This window comes from Pleurodeles waltl, chromosome 11 (genome assembly GCF_031143425.1).
Source record: "Pleurodeles waltl isolate 20211129_DDA chromosome 11, aPleWal1.hap1.20221129, whole genome shotgun sequence".
In the NCBI taxonomy this organism is placed as follows: Eukaryota; Metazoa; Chordata; class Amphibia; order Caudata; family Salamandridae; genus Pleurodeles; species Pleurodeles waltl.
In genome coordinates this window covers 740,818,785-740,840,745 of record NC_090450.1, presented here as the reverse complement: position 1 = coordinate 740,840,745, position 21,961 = coordinate 740,818,785, and the positions used below count along the sequence as shown (strand labels likewise).

The following is a 21,961-nucleotide window of genomic DNA, read 5'->3' as shown; positions in this document are numbered from 1 at the left end:
GAAATTAGTACACACCAAGCTATAATAGAAATATGTACTGAAGTGTAAGTTTGTGTTCAGTAGTACTACTGCTTTTTGGCAATGCAGACGCCAGGTTTAAAATTGGAGAAAAACAAAAATGTTGCTGTTTTGCAAACCCAGCACAAGCTGGCCAAAGGAGCACAACATGTGATCTACAACACTACAAGCAAGAAAACGAGTGTTACATGTAAGTAATGTTTTCCTGATGGCATATGGTACACTACTGCCAAATATGGACATAGGCAACTTTTTATGCCATTTGAAAACCTGTGGCCAAGCGTGCATGATTCAGTGAGAGTGAGAATTGAATGTATTAAGGATATGAAGTGTTTGCACCGTTCTCAGAGTAGCCGGTTTCCTCCAAAGAATGCTCGAAGGTATACAGTTATGTTCCCCTTGTTCTAGTCGTCTTTTTACCGTCTGTTTTCCCTCTCTTCCCACCCATCCTGCCTCTCTCTCCCACTTATGGCTCATTGTCTCCTCTCTCTGCTTCCCAGATACACTCACCCTGCGCAGCAGCTCTGGTATATCCAAGACTGTCATTTCGCCAGAAGAGATCCGGCTCCAGCTGAGAGTCGAGGAGGTCCCAGGCCTCATCTGGGGGTACACGACGGAGTTGCAGGCCCCCACGGGTTCTTCACTCCTAGAGGTGCTGACTGCAGCCCAAAAGCGGGACCCAGACCACTTCTCGTAAGAACAGCAGCCTTTCTGTACAATGTATGCAGGTGTTTAACTTCAAACGTGTGGCTGGTTTGTGTCGAGGGGCAGGCGTACTAGTTAAGTAAACGAATTGTTCTGCGGTTTCTTAATCTCTTAATATTCCTAGGTATGCAGGGGAAAGAGAAAGTTACATTTCGGATTGTAGGGTTTCAAGTGGCATTAAGAATATTCATGATCTGTTAATGATGCAGAAACCTGCCCCTGGTCTCGTGTTAAAGGGATGAAGTGAAGCATGACTGTAACTCAGTTATTCACTCACACTAACATGGTGACATTAGCGCACCCCTGTACATTTGAACAGCAAAATAATCATTCTTACTGCCACCCAAGTGGATGGGTCTCATTTCACTGGTTTCGAAAGGATAAATGTTGAAATAGATTATTCCACGATCCAACCTTTGGCTCTCCTGAAATAAAAGCATATCCATGTAGAACAGAGGTCTTGAAACTGGGGGGCGGGCCCTACCAGGGGGGCTTCAAGTGATCCCGGGGGGGGGGGGGGCAGACTCTTGCTAAAAGAAGCATTATACAGATAACAGGCCTTTGTTTTCAGCAGGAGCATGTTATTGTATTTTTAAAAAGGTGACAGTACTTAACTGTAATAGTTAAATATGTCTAGACATATTTAAACATTGCCCTCTTTATAAAATAATTGTGAAAAATTCTGAGTGGGGCCCAGTGATTTTTATTTTTTAACTGGGGGGGCGCAGCATTAAACAGTTTGGAGACCACTGATGCAGAACATGATGTAACTCAAAGAGGCTCATCTTGGGAAGTCGGAGTATTAACCACAGGCAGCTCTAGTGGGGCAGAACGTGCTGCACCTATTTGTAAGCATCACTGTGGTGATGTAGACTTCCCACCGAAATCACACCAAATTCCCCTCCTGAAGAGGGGGGGCCAGCACATTGATTTCTTTCCCTGTGTTCTCATCTGACCCAGACATTTGCCCCTCAGCATACTGCAAGAATCTGAGAACTTTTTATAACGCCAATGAGACGGGCTGTAATTTGCAAATCCTCATCAAAGAGCAATGCACTTGGAGCACCCTTGTATCCTTGGCCCTGATAGGGTATCACGATTGTATACACAAACATTGTGTTTTTTTAAGTTCATCCGAGCCATAGGGAGGTTGTTTATACAGTTTATATTTGCTAGTGCATTTTAAAGGCTTATTGAGGGCTTAAATGTTTAAATTGCCATTGGAAACGACCCTATTACATTTTGTCCAGCATTACACAAAAACGAGCAGGGAATAAATACCATCAGACGATATTTTCAACCCTTTGGAGCTACAAACTAATGAGTCGTAGCAGTACTGGACGTAAAAAGAAGACAAATTTGGGGTCGGTGGCGAACTAGAGCAACAGGCGCTGCCACAGCGACCAAAGAGATGGGACACCCTGTAGTCGCTCTCTCCAATGAGCAATTTGCAGACTATGGGCCAGATGTATCAAAAAAGCCTTTTGCGATTCGATAATAGCGATTTTTAAGAAATCACTATTTCTGAGTCGCAAAATGCTATGTATCATATTTGCGATTCGGTACTAGCAATTTCTTAAAAATCACAAATGCAATTACCGAATCGCAAATTGCGATACCAGCCCCATTCGCACCTATGGGCCTGTAGGCCCATATTTGCGAATTTTTGGCATTTCCCAAATTTCGAATTCCTAACTGGAATTCACAAATTTGGGAAATGCAAACCCCAGTGTGCTGGGGGCCTAAGGCCCACTCTGCTGCACCCCAAGAATTTTTTTAAGGACATGTAAGGCGCACACATGCCAAAGGGGCATGTGTGCGTTACATGTCAATTTAAAAAATGCATTTTTAAGGCATTTTAAAAATTTGCACATGGTTACCACCAAGTTCAACTTGGTAGCAATAGCGATTCCTTAATGCCCAATTCGTATAAAGGAATTGCTTGTTACATGTGGTTTAGAAATCGCAAATAAGGGTTCCTTATTTGTGATTTCTTATTTAGAGAGTCGCAATTCGCGATTCTCTAAATGGGCTCGCAAATTTAAGGAATCGCTATTTTAGCGATTCCTTAAATTTGCATTGCGAATGCCTTTCATAAATACTAAAAGGCATTTTTGCATTCGCAAACGGCCATTCGCACCGTTTGCGAATGCAAAATTGGCTGATACATCTGGCCCTATGTGATTCTGAAAAAGTAAGAGAAGTCTGGACCTTCATCCCTGAAACCATCCAAAGCGGTTCTTGTCCTATTGGAAAAGGGAGTCTGTTAGAGAAATGCAAAGTCCCATCACCCGCTGCCTTCAGCCTGGCATTAACAGCCACTGCCTTTAGACTCGAAATCAGTGAAGTCTTCTACCTAAGGATTGTCTTGGAAAGGTTATGAAGAGTGTGGGTGGGACTCAAAAAGGGTCTGGAACTGGGCGTATGTTAAAAACCGTTTTAGCCATGGCCATTTTAAGACCGGGACTAACTTGGCATTTGTACAGGGTCCCACTATCCTTAAGGTGTCCCTTGCTTAGGGTGTCCCCTGCGCAACATATACCTGGAGTGTGGCATTCTCTACTGCCGGGCCTGCCACACTACCTTAACTATTGCCTAATGACAGCTTTCTTAACATGTTGTTTTTAAAGTAGGATGGCAAAGTGTGAGTTGCTAGGGGTCCATCACCAAAACTTTACATAGAAGGTGTTAATGTTTTGTTAACACTGAGCACTGATCTGAAGTATATGCCCAAGGCTGGACAATGAATTACAACATGTACTTTCACACAGTACAACTCATATTTACTGTGCTTAGAAAGTGCAAAAATTGTTTTAGGAAACTATGCTGTATGAAGGTTTTGGAAATGCCGTTCCTAATCCTGCTTACACCAAAGCCCTCGATTTCAAGTGTGGACATTGAATTCAGATATGTACGGTAATTCCTGTTACCTGGCATGGTATAATCCACACCCCTGCAATATTCTCCAGGTACATTTTGGCAGGTCCCACCTGCTGAAAATTACCAGGGAAAAATTCCCGGAAGTACCATTACATGGAGAAAGCACCAACATTAGCATGTTGTTCCCCGTGTTCATGGGGGAAAGATCTAATAAATGGAATTTAGTGTTCCTGGTAAATACTACATCGAGGAGTATTGGATTTTACCAGGTGCCGTAAATGTCGTACCCCTTTCTGTGGGCCCCAGAATATTCCTGTGCTCAGAGCCCCGAAAACCTTATGATAGTTGTGTTTTCAGCACTAAAACATAATGTCATGGTACAACAGATTTCTACTAATGTGCCACCGGGAATGAGGCTTCCTATCAGACAAAACAAATTCAGAATTGTGGGGAATTTCCTGAACTCCTACAAAAAACAGCCCAGTTTTATTATTCTGTGTTTAGAATAATGCCACACAAAGGTGCAGTGGAATAACATAATCTAAACGCATGCTACACTGCCAGAGGGTTTCTAGCCTACTCGTGAGGTCCTACAACTTACCCAGGTTAACATACCGCACTTTCCAAATGCAACCACTGGGTGGCAGGATGTACTCAAAACATGTGTATCTATAAAATGGATCATCCTGCTAACTAGAGTCGCCTTAGATGTCCATTTATTTTCTACATTTCCTCCTTTTGTGTTAAATGGGTAAAGAACATTTCACTAATTCCAGATACGGTGAGGCTAGAAATGGACATCTAAGGCCTAGGCTTAAAAAGAAAGTGAGACCCGCACTCCATATGTCAGCGCCAAACTATTAGGTAAATAAAAAGCTCGGTGCGTATATGCTTAGTACAGAAATTTGTTTTGTAAACACTACAGCATGTTCAGGTTCTGTTCGTGACAGACCAATTCAGCCTTTAATCTTCCCCAGGGCGAGACAAAAGAGTACAATTGTGTATGAAAATAATGATCTATATTATCTACACATTAGTTTAATTGCTGTACGAGTGCATGATCTCCATCGATTCCGGAAAAAGAATATCAATCATCATTTAATCTGCTTGAACTAATTATCCGTGTTATTGAAACTGCCCTTTTTAGCAGGGGCTTTTCTTTGAAACCAACTTAGCTGCCTACTGAAAAGCCTTATATAAGATCACTGTATCCTGAATTCTAGGTGATCTTTCTAATCTCCCTCTAGATTTGAGACCGAAGACACTCTGTATGGCCCATATTTAACCACGGTGAATGGTCTGAAGAGTAAACAGTCGGAAAGGACCTATTGGAAAATTCTCAAGGAACCAGATGTTTCAATAATCGAAGGTACGTTTAAGGGAAGCTAAAAAAAAGTTGAGGAGTGTCCTACAGTAAAATTTGACTATGTCTGCTCTTGTTTAGCTAAATACCCTCTGGGAGTGTACTTTGTTTCTTTTTGCTCTTCTAATTTGTGCATGGTATTCTGTAAAGTAGTCGAAGAAGTGATCGAGAACAGCTAGTTTTGTATTTTTAGTTGACTCTTTTCACAAACACTATGGGTATAATTTTATTTTTCTGTCATTCCAATTATTTCTTATGTGAGATATAAATATATGTTTGAAGCTTGTGCGGTTGTATTTACACATTCTTTGCATACTTCTGCCATCTAGTGTTTGGCCTGGATGTTTGCAACTTTTTTTTTCTTCGAAAGAGTTTGTCACAAGGCCCGTTAAGATCCCAGTGAGTCACCATACTCACTCCACCATTGTTTTCTTCTGCCATCGGGTTTGGACATTCAGGTATTGTGCTCCTTGGTAGTAGCTACTCGCCCTTTGAGCCCTTTGTCAAAATCATCATTCTTGTTCCTCCGAGACTTCGAATCCAGGCAGCGACCTTTAGCGTTTGATTCACAGCTCCTCCTGACTACAAGCGACCCTCAAGTTTTCTCTGTTGTTTAATGTCATTTGGAGAATTCACCGAGGGTGGGGGTGTGTAATTTACACCGTTCCAATTCCGTCCTAAGTGTAAAACCAAAAACCCCTCAGGTGACCTGCGCGGTGTCTATAAATTATTTCTCTCCAGACCACGAACGGACCACCAGTGATGCCTGCTGTGTCTTCTGCTGCAACAAGACCCTCATGTACTGAAGAGCAAGGTGGTGGGCTTACTACAAAATGCATCATCAAGCATTGTCAACGCCAACATCTCTGAGCGCACATCTTGCCTAGGACGAGGAGGAAGAAGCTGGGCCCTCTGCCATTCCAGCAGAACAAGGAGGAGCGAGTCTGGAATCTTCTCGGAAGTTTCTGAGGCAGAGGAGGAGGGGTTCTAAGAACCCATAGAGAAACAGGTGCCTGCCCCTGAAATGTCTTCTGAAAGCCTTGAGTTGGGTCTTCGAGTTTGGCTCCTCTGAGCAGCCCATCCCAGACTTCAGCAACTGGGTTGACACTAGTGAAAGTCTAATTCAGTGGCAGTGTGCCACAATGTGCTTTGACACCATCTCGGCCCCAAAAAGCCGCACTCTGATCCCAAATTGAATTGACACCAAAAGCGGCACCGCCATTCACACCAGTGGCAAAGCCCCCTCAATACCAAGATTGAGCAAAACCCAGGCAGGTCCGCGATGCAAAGCTGAAGAAACTGATTATACATCCAAATACATGCAAAATCCTCACCAAGCTCCTGACTACAGGGATTAATAATCTCCTAAAAAAGTGTAGGCTGGCCTTCAATGAACTAAGCCTTGATCCTCTGAGACAATTACCTCCCAAAAAGGGTCAAGGACTTGGCCTGTAGTCCACCACGGTTTCCATCCTTACCTATAGCATATCCACCTCCCTCTTACTCCTACTCTCCCCTTCCTTATTTCCCACACAGCACCGAATCAGATCCTGGGAGTCCCTATTTTCCACAGAACCCTTATGATAAGACCCTTAGACCTGGGAGGGAGAAAAACAGAGGACGACTACATGACTACAGAGTCAATACCCCCAGAGGATCCCGACCTCGAGCCCTACTCTGTGAAGGCCTCACCACCCAATGATACTTATGCCTACAGTGCTTACTAAACAGACACTCTACACCGTCAAGTTAATCAGGATGAGCATGAGTTATTTGTACAGACCTTCTCCAAAACAGACTGGATAGAGCAGTACCTCCTGTGCTAAAGGAAACACTTAGATAGGCCACAGATAAATTGAAAGAGCACGGAAAGGCTAGAGTGGTCGTACCCTGAGTCAAAATGTTTGACTGCCCCAGATTGCTAGCAGGTCCTTCTTTGTGCACACCACATTTTAGAGGGCATCCTCAGAAGCAACAGAGGATGCTCCTCCATCTGATAAGGAACCAAAGTGCATAGATCCAGCAGTGAAAATGTGTAAACCTTGAAACACCCATCCATTAGGGCATATCCAATTCTGTGGGTCTGTGGTCCTGGGACGACCACTACTAGTGAAATAGTGGAGGAGCTCTTAAAGCATCTCCTGGATGTCCACATAAAACTGGGAAAGGAGTTACTCACCAAGGGCAAAACCATTAGCAACACCAACAAAAGATTCACATTCAACGTGGCAGACACTACCACAGAGGGATTAACACCAGCATCCTCCTCATAATAATGCCTGGCTCAGGTTCTCAGGGTTTAGGCCAGAGGTACTGCAGAGGTGATTGAGTGTTCATTTTGATGGTGAGTATCGACCCCCCCCCCCCAATGGACCAGATTCTCAAAAAAAATTAAAAAAAGAGAGATTGCAAAATCCATGGGTGCCCTGCCCACCACCTTCCCCCCCCAACCATCAGTCCCAAACTGTTTTTTTGGCAACATGAAACGGGTGCATCTTACCAGGACCACAGCAAATAAAGACATTCCAGAGGTGGAGCCTACAGATGTAAGGCTGTGGCAAAGACAGGGTTAGCTCCTCTAGAGACATCTCTGCTGCAAAGTAGTGCCTCCCATCCCTCCACCCGATCACACTACACCTGTTGTGGGAAGAGTGAGGTACTTCTTCCCACAGTAGAAAGATATCACCTCAGAACAGTGGGTGCTTTCCATTGTATGAGAAGGGTACTACCTATAAGGCCACACCAGGCCACCCAACATACCACCATGCCACTAAATTCTCCTCTTGACTACCTACGACTCCTACAAGTAGCGGTTCATGCGCTTCTCATGGAAGAGCGCCATCAAACCAGTGGGTGTACAACAATGTGGGAAAGGGGGTGTAATTCCTTTACTTTTACATCCCCAAAAAGCACCGCTTCCACCAGTCAATTCTAGACCTACTCAAGAAGTAAAGAAGTAGCTCTGATGTGTAACAGCAGGTCATTTGAGACTTTAGGAGTGAGTAAGGAGAAGGCTGAACTACCCAATCTGGCCAAGCAGAGGTATCCAAAAGGTTTGTGAACAGATGCGATTGCTGATGTATGCAGGGCTGGAGTTATGTTGTAGCTTAAAGGTGTGGGTCAGGAGTTTGAATTGTACTCACTCGTGTATGGTTAACCAGTGTAGCCATGCATGCTTTCCATATTTGGGCGACCGGCTAATCAGATGACTATTTCGAACACACTCAAATTACAGATTTCTTACTTCAGAGGTTAGGATTCCCCATCAATGTAAAACATTACACCTTCAACCCCTGCACTCCCAGCCCTTCCTGGGCTCTGGTCTAAATGCAGTGAAATGGAAAGCATACCCCCAATGAACAGAGTACAATGGTATTCCAACAGCCGCTGCCTCTTTTTAAAATCCAAATCCCCAGGCTGTACGAACTGTGATGAAACTATTGGGAATAATGGCCTTGTGAATTAGAATTGTGCCACATGCCAAATTGCACATACAAACACTCCAGAAATTCCTCTTGAGGCAATGAATACAAATGGAAGGCTGTGGGAGACCCTTTTAGTTCCTATTAACCAAGGGTCAGTACTCTCTTCGATGCTGGAACAATAACCACCTATTGCTCGGCAGGCCCAATCTGGACTTGCCTTCTAGACCCTCTTCTGCAAGTGACCATGAACAACAGCATGTCTCTCATAAGGTGGAGTGCTCAGCTGTAAGAAATAATTGTGCAAGGCACCTGGAATCCTCTGTACCAGTAGGGCTACATAAAGCACTTGAAACTGCAAGGCATCGGTTTAGCCAACAGACACTCCTTGAACTTGTTCAGGGCAAGATAGTCCTCATAAAGATGGACAAGTTGACAGCCATGAACTATATCAATAAGCATGGGAGAACCACTCCTCCTAACACTCTGAACATGCAACAATATTTGTCTGTTGGTGGAGCATTTGCCGGGAGTAGAGAACAACTTTGCAGACCTCATCCTCTGGAGGCAATAACAAGTCCATATGTGAAGTCCGCCCACAAGGCCTTCACACATACATTCAGCAGTAGTGGCCCTGACCATTGACCTGTTTGCCACACCCGAAAAACACAAGTGTTCACCTACCAGTCCCTGTACCAACAACCCATGGGAAATGCACTGTGGATGAACTTGTGAGGGATATTAGCCCGCTCATCCCATACATAGTGAAGATGATGAGGTAGGTATTCATGATCTTCACCTAATTGCACCATCCTGGGCAAGTCAGCCTTATTATTCATTACTTCTAAAGATATCACTTAATTTGACCTTTTCACTCCATGTTGGGTTCAGCTCCCCAATAGAGGACTGTCTGACACCCCAAACAGCTATACTTCACAATCTGGCACCTAAGTTTCTAGAGATAGGCTACCTCAAACTTCCAGAGGAATGCATGCTTATCCTGCGAGTGGTGTGAAAGCTCACTACTCATGCCTATTAAGCAGCTAAGTGGAAGAGATCCATGCACTATTGCATCGCCAAACAGTGAGACTCCTTTAAGGTTCTGTGCACAGGATTTTCTCTTACATACTACACCTACACAATGCAAGCCTTGCCTACAATACAATTCATTTTCATTTAACTGCAGTCACAGCATACTTACAAAACAGACAACACTCATCTGTTTTTAATGTCCAAGTCATTAAGGCTTTCATTGAAGGTTTTAAGGGGGTTATATCTATGAAAGCATCCATGCCGCAATGTACACCTGAATGTGGGCCTCACATGACTCATAGGCCCTCCCTTAACATGCCTACAAAAGTCTTGGAAGGTGGCCTTCCTAGTCACAGTCACCTTACTTATGCACGTCAGTGAGCTTCAGCCTTTTACAATATGAAAACAATTCATTCAGGTCCACAAATTAGGGTAGCCCTTCACATCAAACCCAAATTTCTGCCAAAAGTTGTCTCACCATTTTTTATTGAGCTGCCCGTCTTCATGCAACCAAAGCCTGTTTATGAAAAAGGCCCATTATACTCCAGCTGTTAAGAGGGCACTAATGTATTATACTGAGAGAACAAGACATTTACGAAGTCCAGTCAGCTTTTTGTAGGCTTTGTTAAATCCCACAGGGGTCTTGCTGCCTCTAGTCACTACTTTAGAGAGTAACTGCTTTACAGTCTATCCACAGCCACACATGCTACAAAAGGAAAATGTTACTTACATTATAACCATCTCTTCATAGCTTGTAGTGCTGTAGATTCACATTGCCCACTCTCCTCCGTAGAAACTAGCCAAAATCACAGATGTTTCTATGTTCTTTTATCTCTCTTTACTGTTTATGGAAAATGCCTGTTATACTCCAGATGTTAAGAGGGCACTAATGTATTATACTGATAGAACAGGACATTTAGAAAGTCCAGTCAGCATTTTGAAGACCTTGCCAAATCCCACAGGGGTCTTGCTGTCTCTAGCCGTCACTATGGAGAGTAACAGCTTTACAGTCTATCCACAGGTACACATGCTACACAAAGAAAATGTTACTTACACTGCAGCCATCTCTTCGTAGCATGTAGTGCTGTGGATTCACATTGCCCACTCTCCTCCTTAGAAACTATCCAAAATCACAGATGTTTCTATGTCCTTTTCTCTCCCTTTTCTGTCCTCAGGACACTCTGTCTTCGCCACTGTCTCCACTTGACACTATGCACCTGCTGAGAGGGAAGCAATTTAAGGGTGTGTTGTGAGAACCACGGGTGGAGTCACTTCAGGTCTTGTGACTCAAACGTCTTAGAAGCAAAACAAGTTGCAAACTCCCGGGTCCAATACCAGATGACGGGAGCATATAGAGCACATGAATCTACAGCACCACTGGATGGTGCCCACTAAAGCAAACTTGGATGTCTATTGGCTACAGGCTGGGCGCTTAGAGTTTCCCTCTGAATGTTCCAGCCTTGTACACAAAGACATATGTATTCCCAAGCATGCTGTAATCCTGCTCCCAGAAGGTATGTATCACCCAACACAGAATATCCTTACACAAATATGGGTACATACCTCTCAGGATGCTCTGTTCTTGCACACAGAAGGTTGTTTATCACCCTAATGTGTCCTGTGGTTGCACACAGAAGAGCATGAGCCCCCAGCATGCAGAGTTATTATGTATGAGGCAGCATGCTATGTGTGCTGCAGCATGCTATAAACTTGTACAGAAAAAGGTATGCATCTCACATTGCGCTCCACTGTTCCACCTTGGTTACATGTATAACTTAATCATGCTCTATGCTTACAGCCTTGGCTAAGCATCTCCCAGCTTGGGCTGCCCTTGCACACAGAGGGTTATGGACTGTAAATGGGTTAGAATTCTCACTTAATGTCTCTTTTCCCCATAGGTATTGCTGACTACAGACCCCAAGAGGGCGAGACCATCATTCTAAGATTGACAAAGTGGTAACAGCTGGCCAGAACCTCAAAGAGGATAACGCCAAAGTTAAACCCTTCACCCCCTCCCTACAAGAGAAGTGCTCTCTTTGTTGTTCTCCTGTTTTTCTAACCAGCCAGAGAGGCCTAAGAATTACATGCCTAAAAGAAGCAGAAAGGCGTCTCACGTCCGTAAAGGGTAATGGTTCTCCAAAAGCGAAATCTGTACTCTATTATGTGTGAATTATTTTTGTCTATTGTTTCGGTGTCACCAAACCTCACAGCAAATGGACAAGCAAATTATGGAGTTCTCTTTTAAACAAAAGCGAAGAAGCCTGGTGCAAAACACATATCAAAGATGATCTGATTTGGAATACTACTATTTAGGCTCGTGGTGACAACTCCTTATCTTTTGCACACCTATCTCACTCCCAAGCAATATATTCCTCTTGCAAGGCAAAAGCTCTTTTCACATTTAATAGTCCCCTACCAAAGTCCTGACGCAAAGACGACTCTTATGATCGAGGCTTCAGCCTTTTATAATAGTATACTATTTATAAGAACTTGTTTCTCCCACTGACAGCAGTTGTTTCAGATTTATATGGGCCTCAGAATATTGACCAGAGATTTCATGTTTGCCCACTGTCCTTTGTACTTATTAACGTCCCTGTCAGATGCCACACTCCATTTTGTATTAATTCATTAAAAAATCCTGCTGCGGTCTCCGTTGTTTTCAGTTAAAGAGTGTGCACAGAAAAAAGAAGTGATACACGGAAGAGGCCAAAATAACATTAGGTGGTGATCAGAGGTGCAGTCACAAAATAGCCCTTATCCTGCAGGTTAGTTTATTAATTATATGCAAACAAATGTGTACATGCCAGTACATGCCAGTAAACAATACAAGTTCAGGATTGACAATGCAAGTGCCAGAGTGACTTGATTTGTGTGTAGGCCGGAGATCCACCCATGGTGCCCTGCGTGTTCACCTTTCAGTACTTACTTGAATTGATCTAGGGTTATTCAGGATGCAAAACTTTAGCCTGATCTAACAGTGGTGTGAGGATTTGAGTAAACTCTGTCATTAAAGCCCTGTACCTGCCCTGTACATGTGCAATTAGTAGCTCATGTTAGGTTGCCTATGGTCTTGCTGCTGGGACTGATCTGAGCTAAATCACTCCTTGCGTGTAGTCATCTTTAATGTTGTATTGATGTCTCTAAGTAACCTCCCTGTGCCAGTTAAGCAATATGCCAATGACACACTGCTGTATCTGGGTTGGAAAATCGGAAATGGGAATAGCTGTACATTTTGCTGTGCATCATAGATGCCGAACAATGGCCTAAGCCGTGGACACCATTTGCAGTTGCAATGGTAGGAGCTGTTATCCCCGACTTGTCTCTTGGTTGTCTTAATGCAACCTATTTGACTCTTGTCTTTGGAGTCTTGGGCAGCTCTATCATAGACAAAGGTTTGCAGATTCGACCCTCATCATGGTCCTCCCATTACCACAAAGCAAAAAATAGGAGGCTGCTAAGTAGCTGGAAACTTCCACCTATTTTTTCCTGCTGTAGCATGTTCTGATCCTCCTAGTTGGTACTAAGGGTTTACAGAAGGTGAACTTTGGGAGCAATTGCTCCGACAGACAAATCATGGGGAGAAAAAGCTTTTGAAAAAAAAAAGCTTGATTAACAAAAATGGAAAATGGAGGCCCATCGTGACATCCTCTGAGGGCCACCAATAGTAATTCCATTTAAGAGAGTCTCCAGTGCATTGATACTCCATGAAGGTGTGCATTCTCGTCCACCACAGCTAGAAGTGGGGCAGAGCTGGAGGGTGGGCCCAAGAGGTGTGTGTCACCACCTTGGCCATAATCATTATGGTCCACATTAAAGAGCCCTTCACTTAAAGGCAAAAGAGGCCAGTGTAAGGGAGAAGACTACACTGGGCATTTGAAGCTATATCTGCATGCAAAGGAGACTATGAGCATTTGAAGCCATTCCTAGACTTGGGGAGACACGTGCCTGTGGAGGTGGCTGCGCTGGGCTTCTTAGTTACACATGTCTGTATGCAAGCATAGGCTGCAATTGCCGTTTTACGTTAAACGTATAAATGTTAAACGTGCAGTGCATTAGAGGCTAAAGATCCGTATTGGGACCTGCATTGAGCATTTGAGGAAAACATTGGCAGCAAATTAGTTATATTATGCGTGGCATCAAAAGTAGAGTACTATCCATTTGTAACATTTCGTTAACCTTATTGATTTGCTGTTGCACATGATTTTAGGTTTTTGTTACCTTGAATTATGTCACTTCTTTGCATACAAGCATGGACAAGGTTCACGTGCTGTTACTTCCTGTAATAGCCCTGGGGTTTGAGATTAGGTGATTTCTCTTCCTGTGAAGTTGTGGGATGGGTCCGATAATGCGCATGTCACAGGTGGGAGGCTTCTAACACCATTTATAGGTTTGAGAGACTAGAAAGCAGTCTTGATGCAGGAGCTTAAGAGACCAGGAGACTGTTGGTCTACTAGATCTAATAGAAAATAAGTAATTTATTATTGCTTTTCTGTGTAAATACCCTTTTATGTCACCGATTGACCGTTGTCCCCCTGGGAAACCTTGTGCTTTTCTTCACATTTATAAATAGACCACCCGTGCATAACTGAAGTTTTGCTCACAACAGTCTTTGAAAAACCTTTCATTCTAAAGTTCAGTTGTCTACTACAGCAAAGTTAAGTTTCAATACCTACTCTAGGCTGCATAGTAGGCTGCATAGTAGACCCAACACACCTCCTGGGTCCGGTGGGAGCATTTGTGGAAAAGAGGTAATAGTCGAGCTGTGATATTCTTGAGTGCCAGTTGTGAAGATTTGTCATATGTGGTTGATCTTTTCATAATAAAACAGGCATTACCTTCAACAACATTAACTTTGATAGACTACGGGCAATGCTTGATTCATAGGTGTAGTGTGTTGACTGTCATTCTGGATCAGAATATATCATTAAAGCAGGTGGGGCGCAACAACTGCTGTGTAAGTCTAGTTTGTGGAGAAGCAGCTCACCTTCCAACAGAATAAAAGGATGCTGATGCGGGGGAAAATATAAAATCTCTCTTAATAAAGATTCATAAGACTGGAATTAAATGGGTTACATAAAGGCAAGAAGGAAAAAATGAAACATACCTGAAGCCACTTTCAAAGAAGTGTTGAATCTTTTGTGAACAACAATTGTGTCCATCAACATGACAGTGCTATAAGCCAGGTTGAGTATCCAGGTTGTCCATTGTCTGCCATCATTCACTCATACTGTAGGATAAGCTCTGTCATGCATACATAGAAAGGAGATGTACCTCTTACAATTTCTCTGATATGGTTTTCCTCCTCCTGCCAAAGTGGAGGTCTCTTCACTGATCACTGTTCCCATTCAGCTCCCGTCTGGTGTTCCAAAGAGAACCCTGTACAGTATTCAGCCTACTGATGCCAATGTTCATGACATTCACCTTGAAGAATTGAGGTTTCCTTGATTTTCTTAAATGACAGTAGGTATGTGTCACTTGAAAAAAAAGCTGGGGCCATTTACCCGAAAGTAACTTGAGAAAGAAGGGGATCTAGCTAAAAAATGAACTCCACTCTCACTGTTGGATCAAAATCTCTGCTGGGCGCCAACCTCTTACCAACCAAGAGGCACTGCGCAGCCGGACATCCTCCACCCTGCAAATGAGGCCATGAGTCTGATGTGGCGAAAATCCATTTTGTATATGTAAAGCTGAATGTGGCTGTTGTAATTTTGATGTGGCTTCTTTTAGGAAACAACACAATACAAATACCTATGACTTAAGTAGTAGTTTCAATTTGCACAGTACTTAGAATGGCTTCCTTAATGTAAATGTGAACTTCCCCTGCATGCCACATCTCGGCTGAAAACCACCACTTAAAGATTGACCTTTGGGACCTTTGTACTGTTTTAACTTTCGTTTTACCTTTGCAATATTGAAATACGTGTTCCGTAAATGCACTGCAAATACAAGGTGATTTAGACAAATGAAAATATATAATAAACGATTGATTAAACCATAAATGTCAAAACGTGTTTATTGCAAACTAAAAATATAATCAGGTAGGATTAAGTTAATTTGTTGTATGACTTTTAACCAAATCCTCAATGTGTTAGAGCAATTGAACAAGCCTAAAAACTGAAGAGAACGAGAATAAACTGAACATGTGCAAATACATTGATTATTGGTTTTACTTCTCACTACAATTGATCTCTTTTTCAATATATTTTCACTGTAAGGTTGTTATTTAGACCTCCATGCAGCACTAGAAGGTTTTGTAGATTTTACATTAATATGGGGTGTGCTTCCAGTCCCTGAGTTTGGCAATTAGAAATAGGGTACAACATATTGTAATGGGGTTGCCATGCTGTCTTATACACTTCTACTGGTACAGTAACCATCGTTTTTAGCTGGTAGCAGATGAAACTTCCATTGTTAATACAAGTTTGCTGCATCAATTATTTGTGTTTCCCACAAACATGAGACATCTTTATAAACGGTGAAAATGAAAGAAATTTAATTTTTATTCTGTTTTGAAATATGCCCCGAGGTATAAAATATCTTGTTTTTTCAGCCCACGGTGACTCCATGTTGCTCACCGTAATACAGGCAGCCATCTCATTCCAGATACAGTTTAACGTTCTGGACCTTTGACCTCCAAATAATTCTATGTTAGTCAAATTAGTTCAAAGAAAGCAAACCAACAGTACGACACCTAGAATGCGTTATGTTGTGACACGAAAGCTCTGTCTTGGAAATTATTTCAGTGTTGAGGTGGGGGAATTGGACAGCCTAGTGCAACATGGCAAAGCAAAGTGGAATTTTGTAAACAAAATATGTTTTACCCGAATTATACAAGAAAGTTGGATACTTCACTCAAGTTCAAATTGTAAACAATAAAAAATTTTAATACATGTATCTTCTCCCCATTATATTTTTTTGCAAATGTGGCAACTTGAACGTCTTTGAAACAGCAGTACTTTCAAAGCACAATGACTGATGGGTGAGCAGGTTGTTTTTTCTGATTGTGATTCTTTTGATTTTATTTTCAGTACCCATTCGTCATAATATGTTTACTTTTTATATCATTAATGAAAGCTATGATGCAGGTACAGTGTCGACTTCTCTTCCTCCTAATCTGTGGCCTGTGTTAGTTTCCTACTTGTTATGGGCACTGGGAAGGCCATTGAGTTGGCAAGAAGTCTTGGCTCAAGAGGAAGCAAAGAGGGCCACCTTCCCAGGGATCCTAGTGGTGCACACTCACTTCCACTAAAACCTGAGGCATAGGCAGGTGCCCAGGCACGGAGAATGCATCACCCAAATCTTTATTTGAATGCTAGGAGAGATCTTGTTGAAAGACCTCTCCAACCTAGAAGTAAGCAGCTTACTCTTCATGACTGTGTGTAGCCACACTTCGTGCTCCCTTACTGGATCGTAGTGTGACATGAAGTTGCACTCGAGTCTCCAGCCCTGCTGTAGTCACCACCCTCAAGGAGACTGCATGATTATTTGCCTGGACAGAGAGGTCTTTGTGGTAAAGAACAGAGAAAATGTGAAATGTTGATGAAATTTGAAAGAAATAGTAAAAATATTTTGTTAAATATAAATTAATTTTATATATTTATTTTAAACGTAGATCAAAATAAAAATTGCTTCAGCACTAATAAATGAATTTTGTTTTAAATATTTATTTAAATATTAATAAAGAAATCCCATCTAAAGTAAAAAAAATATAATAATAATTTGAATATATATTAATTATTACAAGTAATGTATAGAATTGAAAGTAATTTAACATTTTAATAAAAAAGTTGCATTTTTATAAAATAATTATTTATTATTTTATGATCGAAAGCAACCTAATACAGAGCACGTAATTTTCAACTGTACCCAGCATTGAGACTATCTCGCAGATCAGCAGCACACAACAACATGTCAAGAAAACAATAATACATCGTGTTCAGTGGGTGGGGTGGTGTAAGGATATTCAGATGGTGCAATTACATTGTCCCATCACCACCCACAAAAATTAAATGGTGCATATCACCCCCTTCCTTCCTCCATCTGTTTTACACCCTCGTCCATCCCCACCTCCTTGTAGACCACTCCCGGCATAGCTTCATTGCCCTATTAACCATCTCAGTTACATCAATATTTAAATTCAAAGAAGCTTATTAAAATTTGTTAAAATAAGTTTTATTTTTAGATTATTTTTAACATGAAATTAAATGTATATTTTTAACTGTTTTAAATAACATAATTTAATTTAACAGCATTTCCTACTGATATCTATTTTAAGTTTCTGTCTCCATTACTTTTAATGGGAATTTGTTGCAGTATCAGTGGTTGGCCACTCCTGAGCAGTAGTAACTTACACTTGTAAATCTGGCTCCCCTCCCGGTGGAATCATGCAAGTCTACACTTTTGAGTAACTTTCCACTCATAAATGGTGAACAGCAAAAAGTAGTAACGTTTCTTAAAAGTGTAAGACTAAACGTACACATCTATGTCACTCACAAGTGTAAGTTACTTTTGAGAATATCCCTGATTGTTTGCAGACTGGGAGCAAGAAGAGCAAAGGATTATGCCCCATCAAGACAAGAAATCCAACAAGTATTATCTGATGTGCTCAATAACCAATGACTCAGCTGCCAGGAGCATGGATACCAGCCTCTCCACATGTAAAGCAGGCAGTCCTGAATCTTCAGAATTGAAGCACTGGCAGGGTTCCCAGCAGTACAAACTGTATACAGGCACAGCCAAATAACTGAGTGTCATACGTTGAGTAGTAGGCAGATTATCATCCTCTTTAGAATGCAGAAACGCCCTTCACTCCAGGCTGCCAGCTGCTGCTATACCTTCAGGCTTGACCTCCCAGTCCATGAGTAGGGAATTCTGGGGAAGACTCAGCTTCTCCCCAAGGTTCTATCCCTTAGCAATTCTATGTGAAGAAGAAAGGGTGCACTCATGTCTCACAGCTCTGCCGACTGGCAGTGAAACTGTGGAGTCTGCCTTCATCTAAATGAATAGAAACATCACCAAGAAGTTCTCAACTCCATATCTAATACCCGACCCAGCCATTGATAACCAAACATTGGGGACCAAACAGAACTAAAGATGCTGTCATACCACCCAGTCATGAATCCTGTGTCCCAAGATGACAGTCTGATACTGAATTGGATAAGAACACAATTGTATGCCTTTTCTTATCTCTTTGTTTGTAGGTGTCGTGCAAAATAACAAGGACAGCCTTTGATGCACGTTATTCTGGTGACTGCAACATGGCCCCACTAAACCTGATTCTTGTCAGAGAGAAAACATCCCCGTCTCCCAGAGGAAGGACCTTAGAGGAAGGGACTATCTTGCATCCCTCCCATTAATCTCTCTGCTTGTCTCCGGGATTCCTGGGGAGCTATTCCTTGCCCACCTCAGCCTCTCTACAGAAAACATGGTATGTTCTGGGAAGTCCTTCACCAAAGAACTGTGAAGAAGTGAGTGGCTGAGGTTCTACACTTGAACCTTACCAAAAAACATCAGCCCATCTAGTGTTGGGAATTTCAACAAATACTTATTTTTCACATACTAGCTCATGCTTCTCCCTTAGCCATTTAACAACTCTTTGGAGCCTGCGTAGTGTGTTTATTTCAAGATGGTTACAACTGTTGTGTTCTCTGTTACCATTTTTCAAAGTAACCTAATTATGACTGTCTTCTAATCTAATGTACAAGAAACCAAACAGCACCAATTACTTAATTCATGAATGCTGAACTTTTGCCATTACCAACAAAAATAAAGCTACTTATTTACTAACGATTACTTTGCATATTTAGATAGAACATTTAGCAAGTCAGTCATTCAGAAACTCTTCTGTTAAACCCTCCGGCGTCTGTTGGCATTGCTACAAAAGTGTACATTTCAAGGGAATAGGATCCTGCCTTGATCCTATGCCAAAGTTGCTTTTAAGTAATTAACCTTTAGTCCTAGAGTTTAGCCCTGCACAGTGGATGTGTCTTTACCCTATAGTGCGGCCTCTCTTCTACTTCCGTTTTTGTTGATGTCATGGCTTTAGTGAGCAAAATCTCTGAAAGTGGTTATAGCCGTTGAGCTAACACAGATGTGTTCCGTTCCGGTCATGAACAGTGGATCATGGAGGAAAGTGAACATAACATCTAGTGAAGTGCTACAAAAAGTTCACAGTGATGGAAATGGACCTGAGATAGTGGGAATATGCAAAGGCTGACGGATCTAAAACATGTTCTTTTTGGTGGCTGATGGGGTTTCTCTTTTGCTTCCAACACTGTGGTTTATTGCATAGCCAAAGCTTTTCCAAACTGTAGCAGTAGCTGTGGGTGATGCACCTGGATGGTTCGAGTCTTTTAGCATTGACAGGGTGCAAAGAATAACACCCTCTCCCATGTTTTTCCCAGCTAATGATCCCGGTGTAGTTACTCATTGCTCACTATGGTCTTCTGAATATTTACTTTGGCCTACTCAAGTGCTGCTTGTATGGTCACACCCGTTAAGGCTAATGACAGTGTACCACATAGATTGCCTAGCAATGTGTCACAGAGCAAACTTCATGTGATGGAATGTCTGTCCTAAGCAAACCTAAATTTAATGGTGCTTAAAAACTACTCTTATGAAGCTTCCAAATACCATTTTAGGTCTCAGTTCTTAGGCCAGCCGCTATGATTGAAGCTTCTCACATTACATCCATCAAAGAGTGCAAAGCCTTGATTACATGTTTTATGAATCTCTTTCTCTAACAGTTCATAAACTCTGTGTTGTAAAATAAATGTATCAACTGAGACCTATCCACTGTTTTGTCCCACTCATATCGTGTAAAGTGAGCTACCCTGCTGAATGTCACCTAGGTCACCGAAATAGTTCATGGAAACTCCATGAGGTCCAAATTATTGCTTAAGGACTGATTTCCTTCACCAACATGTGGTAACCCACGCTTCCCAAATTCAGCCTACTACACGGCCTTCTAGACGGCAACTGTGATGGCTTCTAAGCCTTGTGAAGCATCCACAAAAGACTAAGGATTATACTCTTTATATCTTCTAAGTACCAACTTGATATCCAGTGAACTTATACCATGTTGCAAAATGTTCGTTGTTGTCCATAGCTTTAAAGTATTCAGTCATGGTGGCAAGGGTCTCCAGCTAATCAGGCAATAGCAATGGAAGTGTCTCCCTGAGAATATGTCCGCTATCGACAACAAATTGATCTTTTGTGAACAGTGAGGAATTAGCCTTCACAGAGTTCTATAAATTCACATCCCTCAGACCACTCTTTGATGCTGCTTAAGAAATATTGCTGCACCGCCTCGTCCCATCCACTAAGAACCCATATGTGTTTGGATTCCTCATTGTACCCTGGAAACAAAGCCTATCTCTCGGACTCCGAATAATAACCTATATATTTGAGAAAGGTAGATTCTGAAACAAAAACAACATGCAGTAAAGCAACTCTTTCTGTATAACAGGTTTGGCAAGCCATATTTTGTCGATGGGCCACTCCCTGCATCTTGTGACTATGCAATGCATGTGGTAACATGACAACAAATACATTACATCTTCTTTAGTTATGAAAACGACCGGTATTAAAGTGCATCCGACTTCGTGTCCCAGCTTTTCTTGGGGAAGAAAGACACTCTCAAATGACTTGAAGAAGATTCATTTGTGAGTGCTGAGGTATGCTTACTTATATAACACAGGATCTATATCTTGTAGTGCCTCTCACCAGTTTGGGGCATTATCTGTATTCGGGCTTGATTGGTTTCAAATAGTTTTATTAAAATTACTTTGTTGTATTTGTGCTTCAGAGAAGCTGGTTAGGCAGACATTGTCTTCAACTTGCTGTGCAATGTAAGCAGATGTTGAGTTAGTTTGAAGAAACAGGCTAATGAAACCACTTTCGGTTTTTGCATGGCCTGTATTGCTTTATATGATAATAAAACATAGTCTGCTCTGTTCCTTCTGCTAAACGAGTGCTAATTATGTGAGAAAACCCATAGCATTGTGTCGTTTCAGCACGTGGTTTGATGTCTTTAGGATAGCTATGAAATATGGATAACCAAGAACTTAGTCAATTTTGTGTTGTTGGTCCTTCGACCTCCACGAAGCCCAGGAGCTGCTCAGAAAGTCGCAGTGTTGATAGATGAGCACCCCTGCCAGGGCGAGGCCGATGCCCACGTAGCTGGATAATGTCAACACTCCACCAAAGAGAACCCTTGACAGGATAAGATTGACAACCAAGTTTAGGTTTCCCAATATATGGATGGTGACAGCAGATGTCAGTGCAATGACCTGAATGTTGGCCAGGTTGTAGAGGACTGACCCGAAGCAGCTGAGGAGGATGAAGAGCCAGAGCCTGTTGTCACAATGTGGTGGGATGTCCCATGCCTTGCCGAGCTCCAGGAATGCTGCTGCAAGGAAGAGGATGAAGAAGCTGGGGATGGACATCAGATAGAGCAAAGTTACAGAGTTTATTTTTTCTTCCTTTAGAATGCTACCTGCAAAGAAAATGTGCAAAAGAGATGTTATCACAACTCTCTAAA

At 42.1% G+C, this 21,961-nt stretch overlaps 2 protein-coding genes across 3 annotated transcripts in view; one reads left to right on the top strand and one right to left on the bottom strand.

Moving 5' to 3' along the window:
* TCN2 (transcobalamin 2) overlaps positions 1-15,573 on the top strand; it is a 112,206-nt gene extending 96,633 nt beyond the window's left edge. For both annotated transcript variants that reach the window (XM_069214458.1, XM_069214457.1), the window contains exons 8-10: positions 519-711; positions 4,851-4,972; positions 11,319-15,573. In XM_069214458.1, the coding sequence (XP_069070559.1) occupies positions 519-711; positions 4,851-4,972; positions 11,319-11,380 (377 nt within the window). In that variant the 3' untranslated portion in view covers positions 11,381-15,573. The remainder of the gene's footprint in view (positions 1-518; positions 712-4,850; positions 4,973-11,318) is intronic.
* SLC35E4 (solute carrier family 35 member E4) overlaps positions 15,418-21,961 on the bottom strand; it is a 99,373-nt gene continuing 92,829 nt past the window's right edge. Inside the window, exon 2 of the mRNA XM_069214460.1 lies at positions 15,418-21,916. Within this exon, the coding sequence (XP_069070561.1) occupies positions 21,486-21,916 (431 nt within the window). The 3' untranslated portion in view covers positions 15,418-21,485. The remainder of the gene's footprint in view (positions 21,917-21,961) is intronic.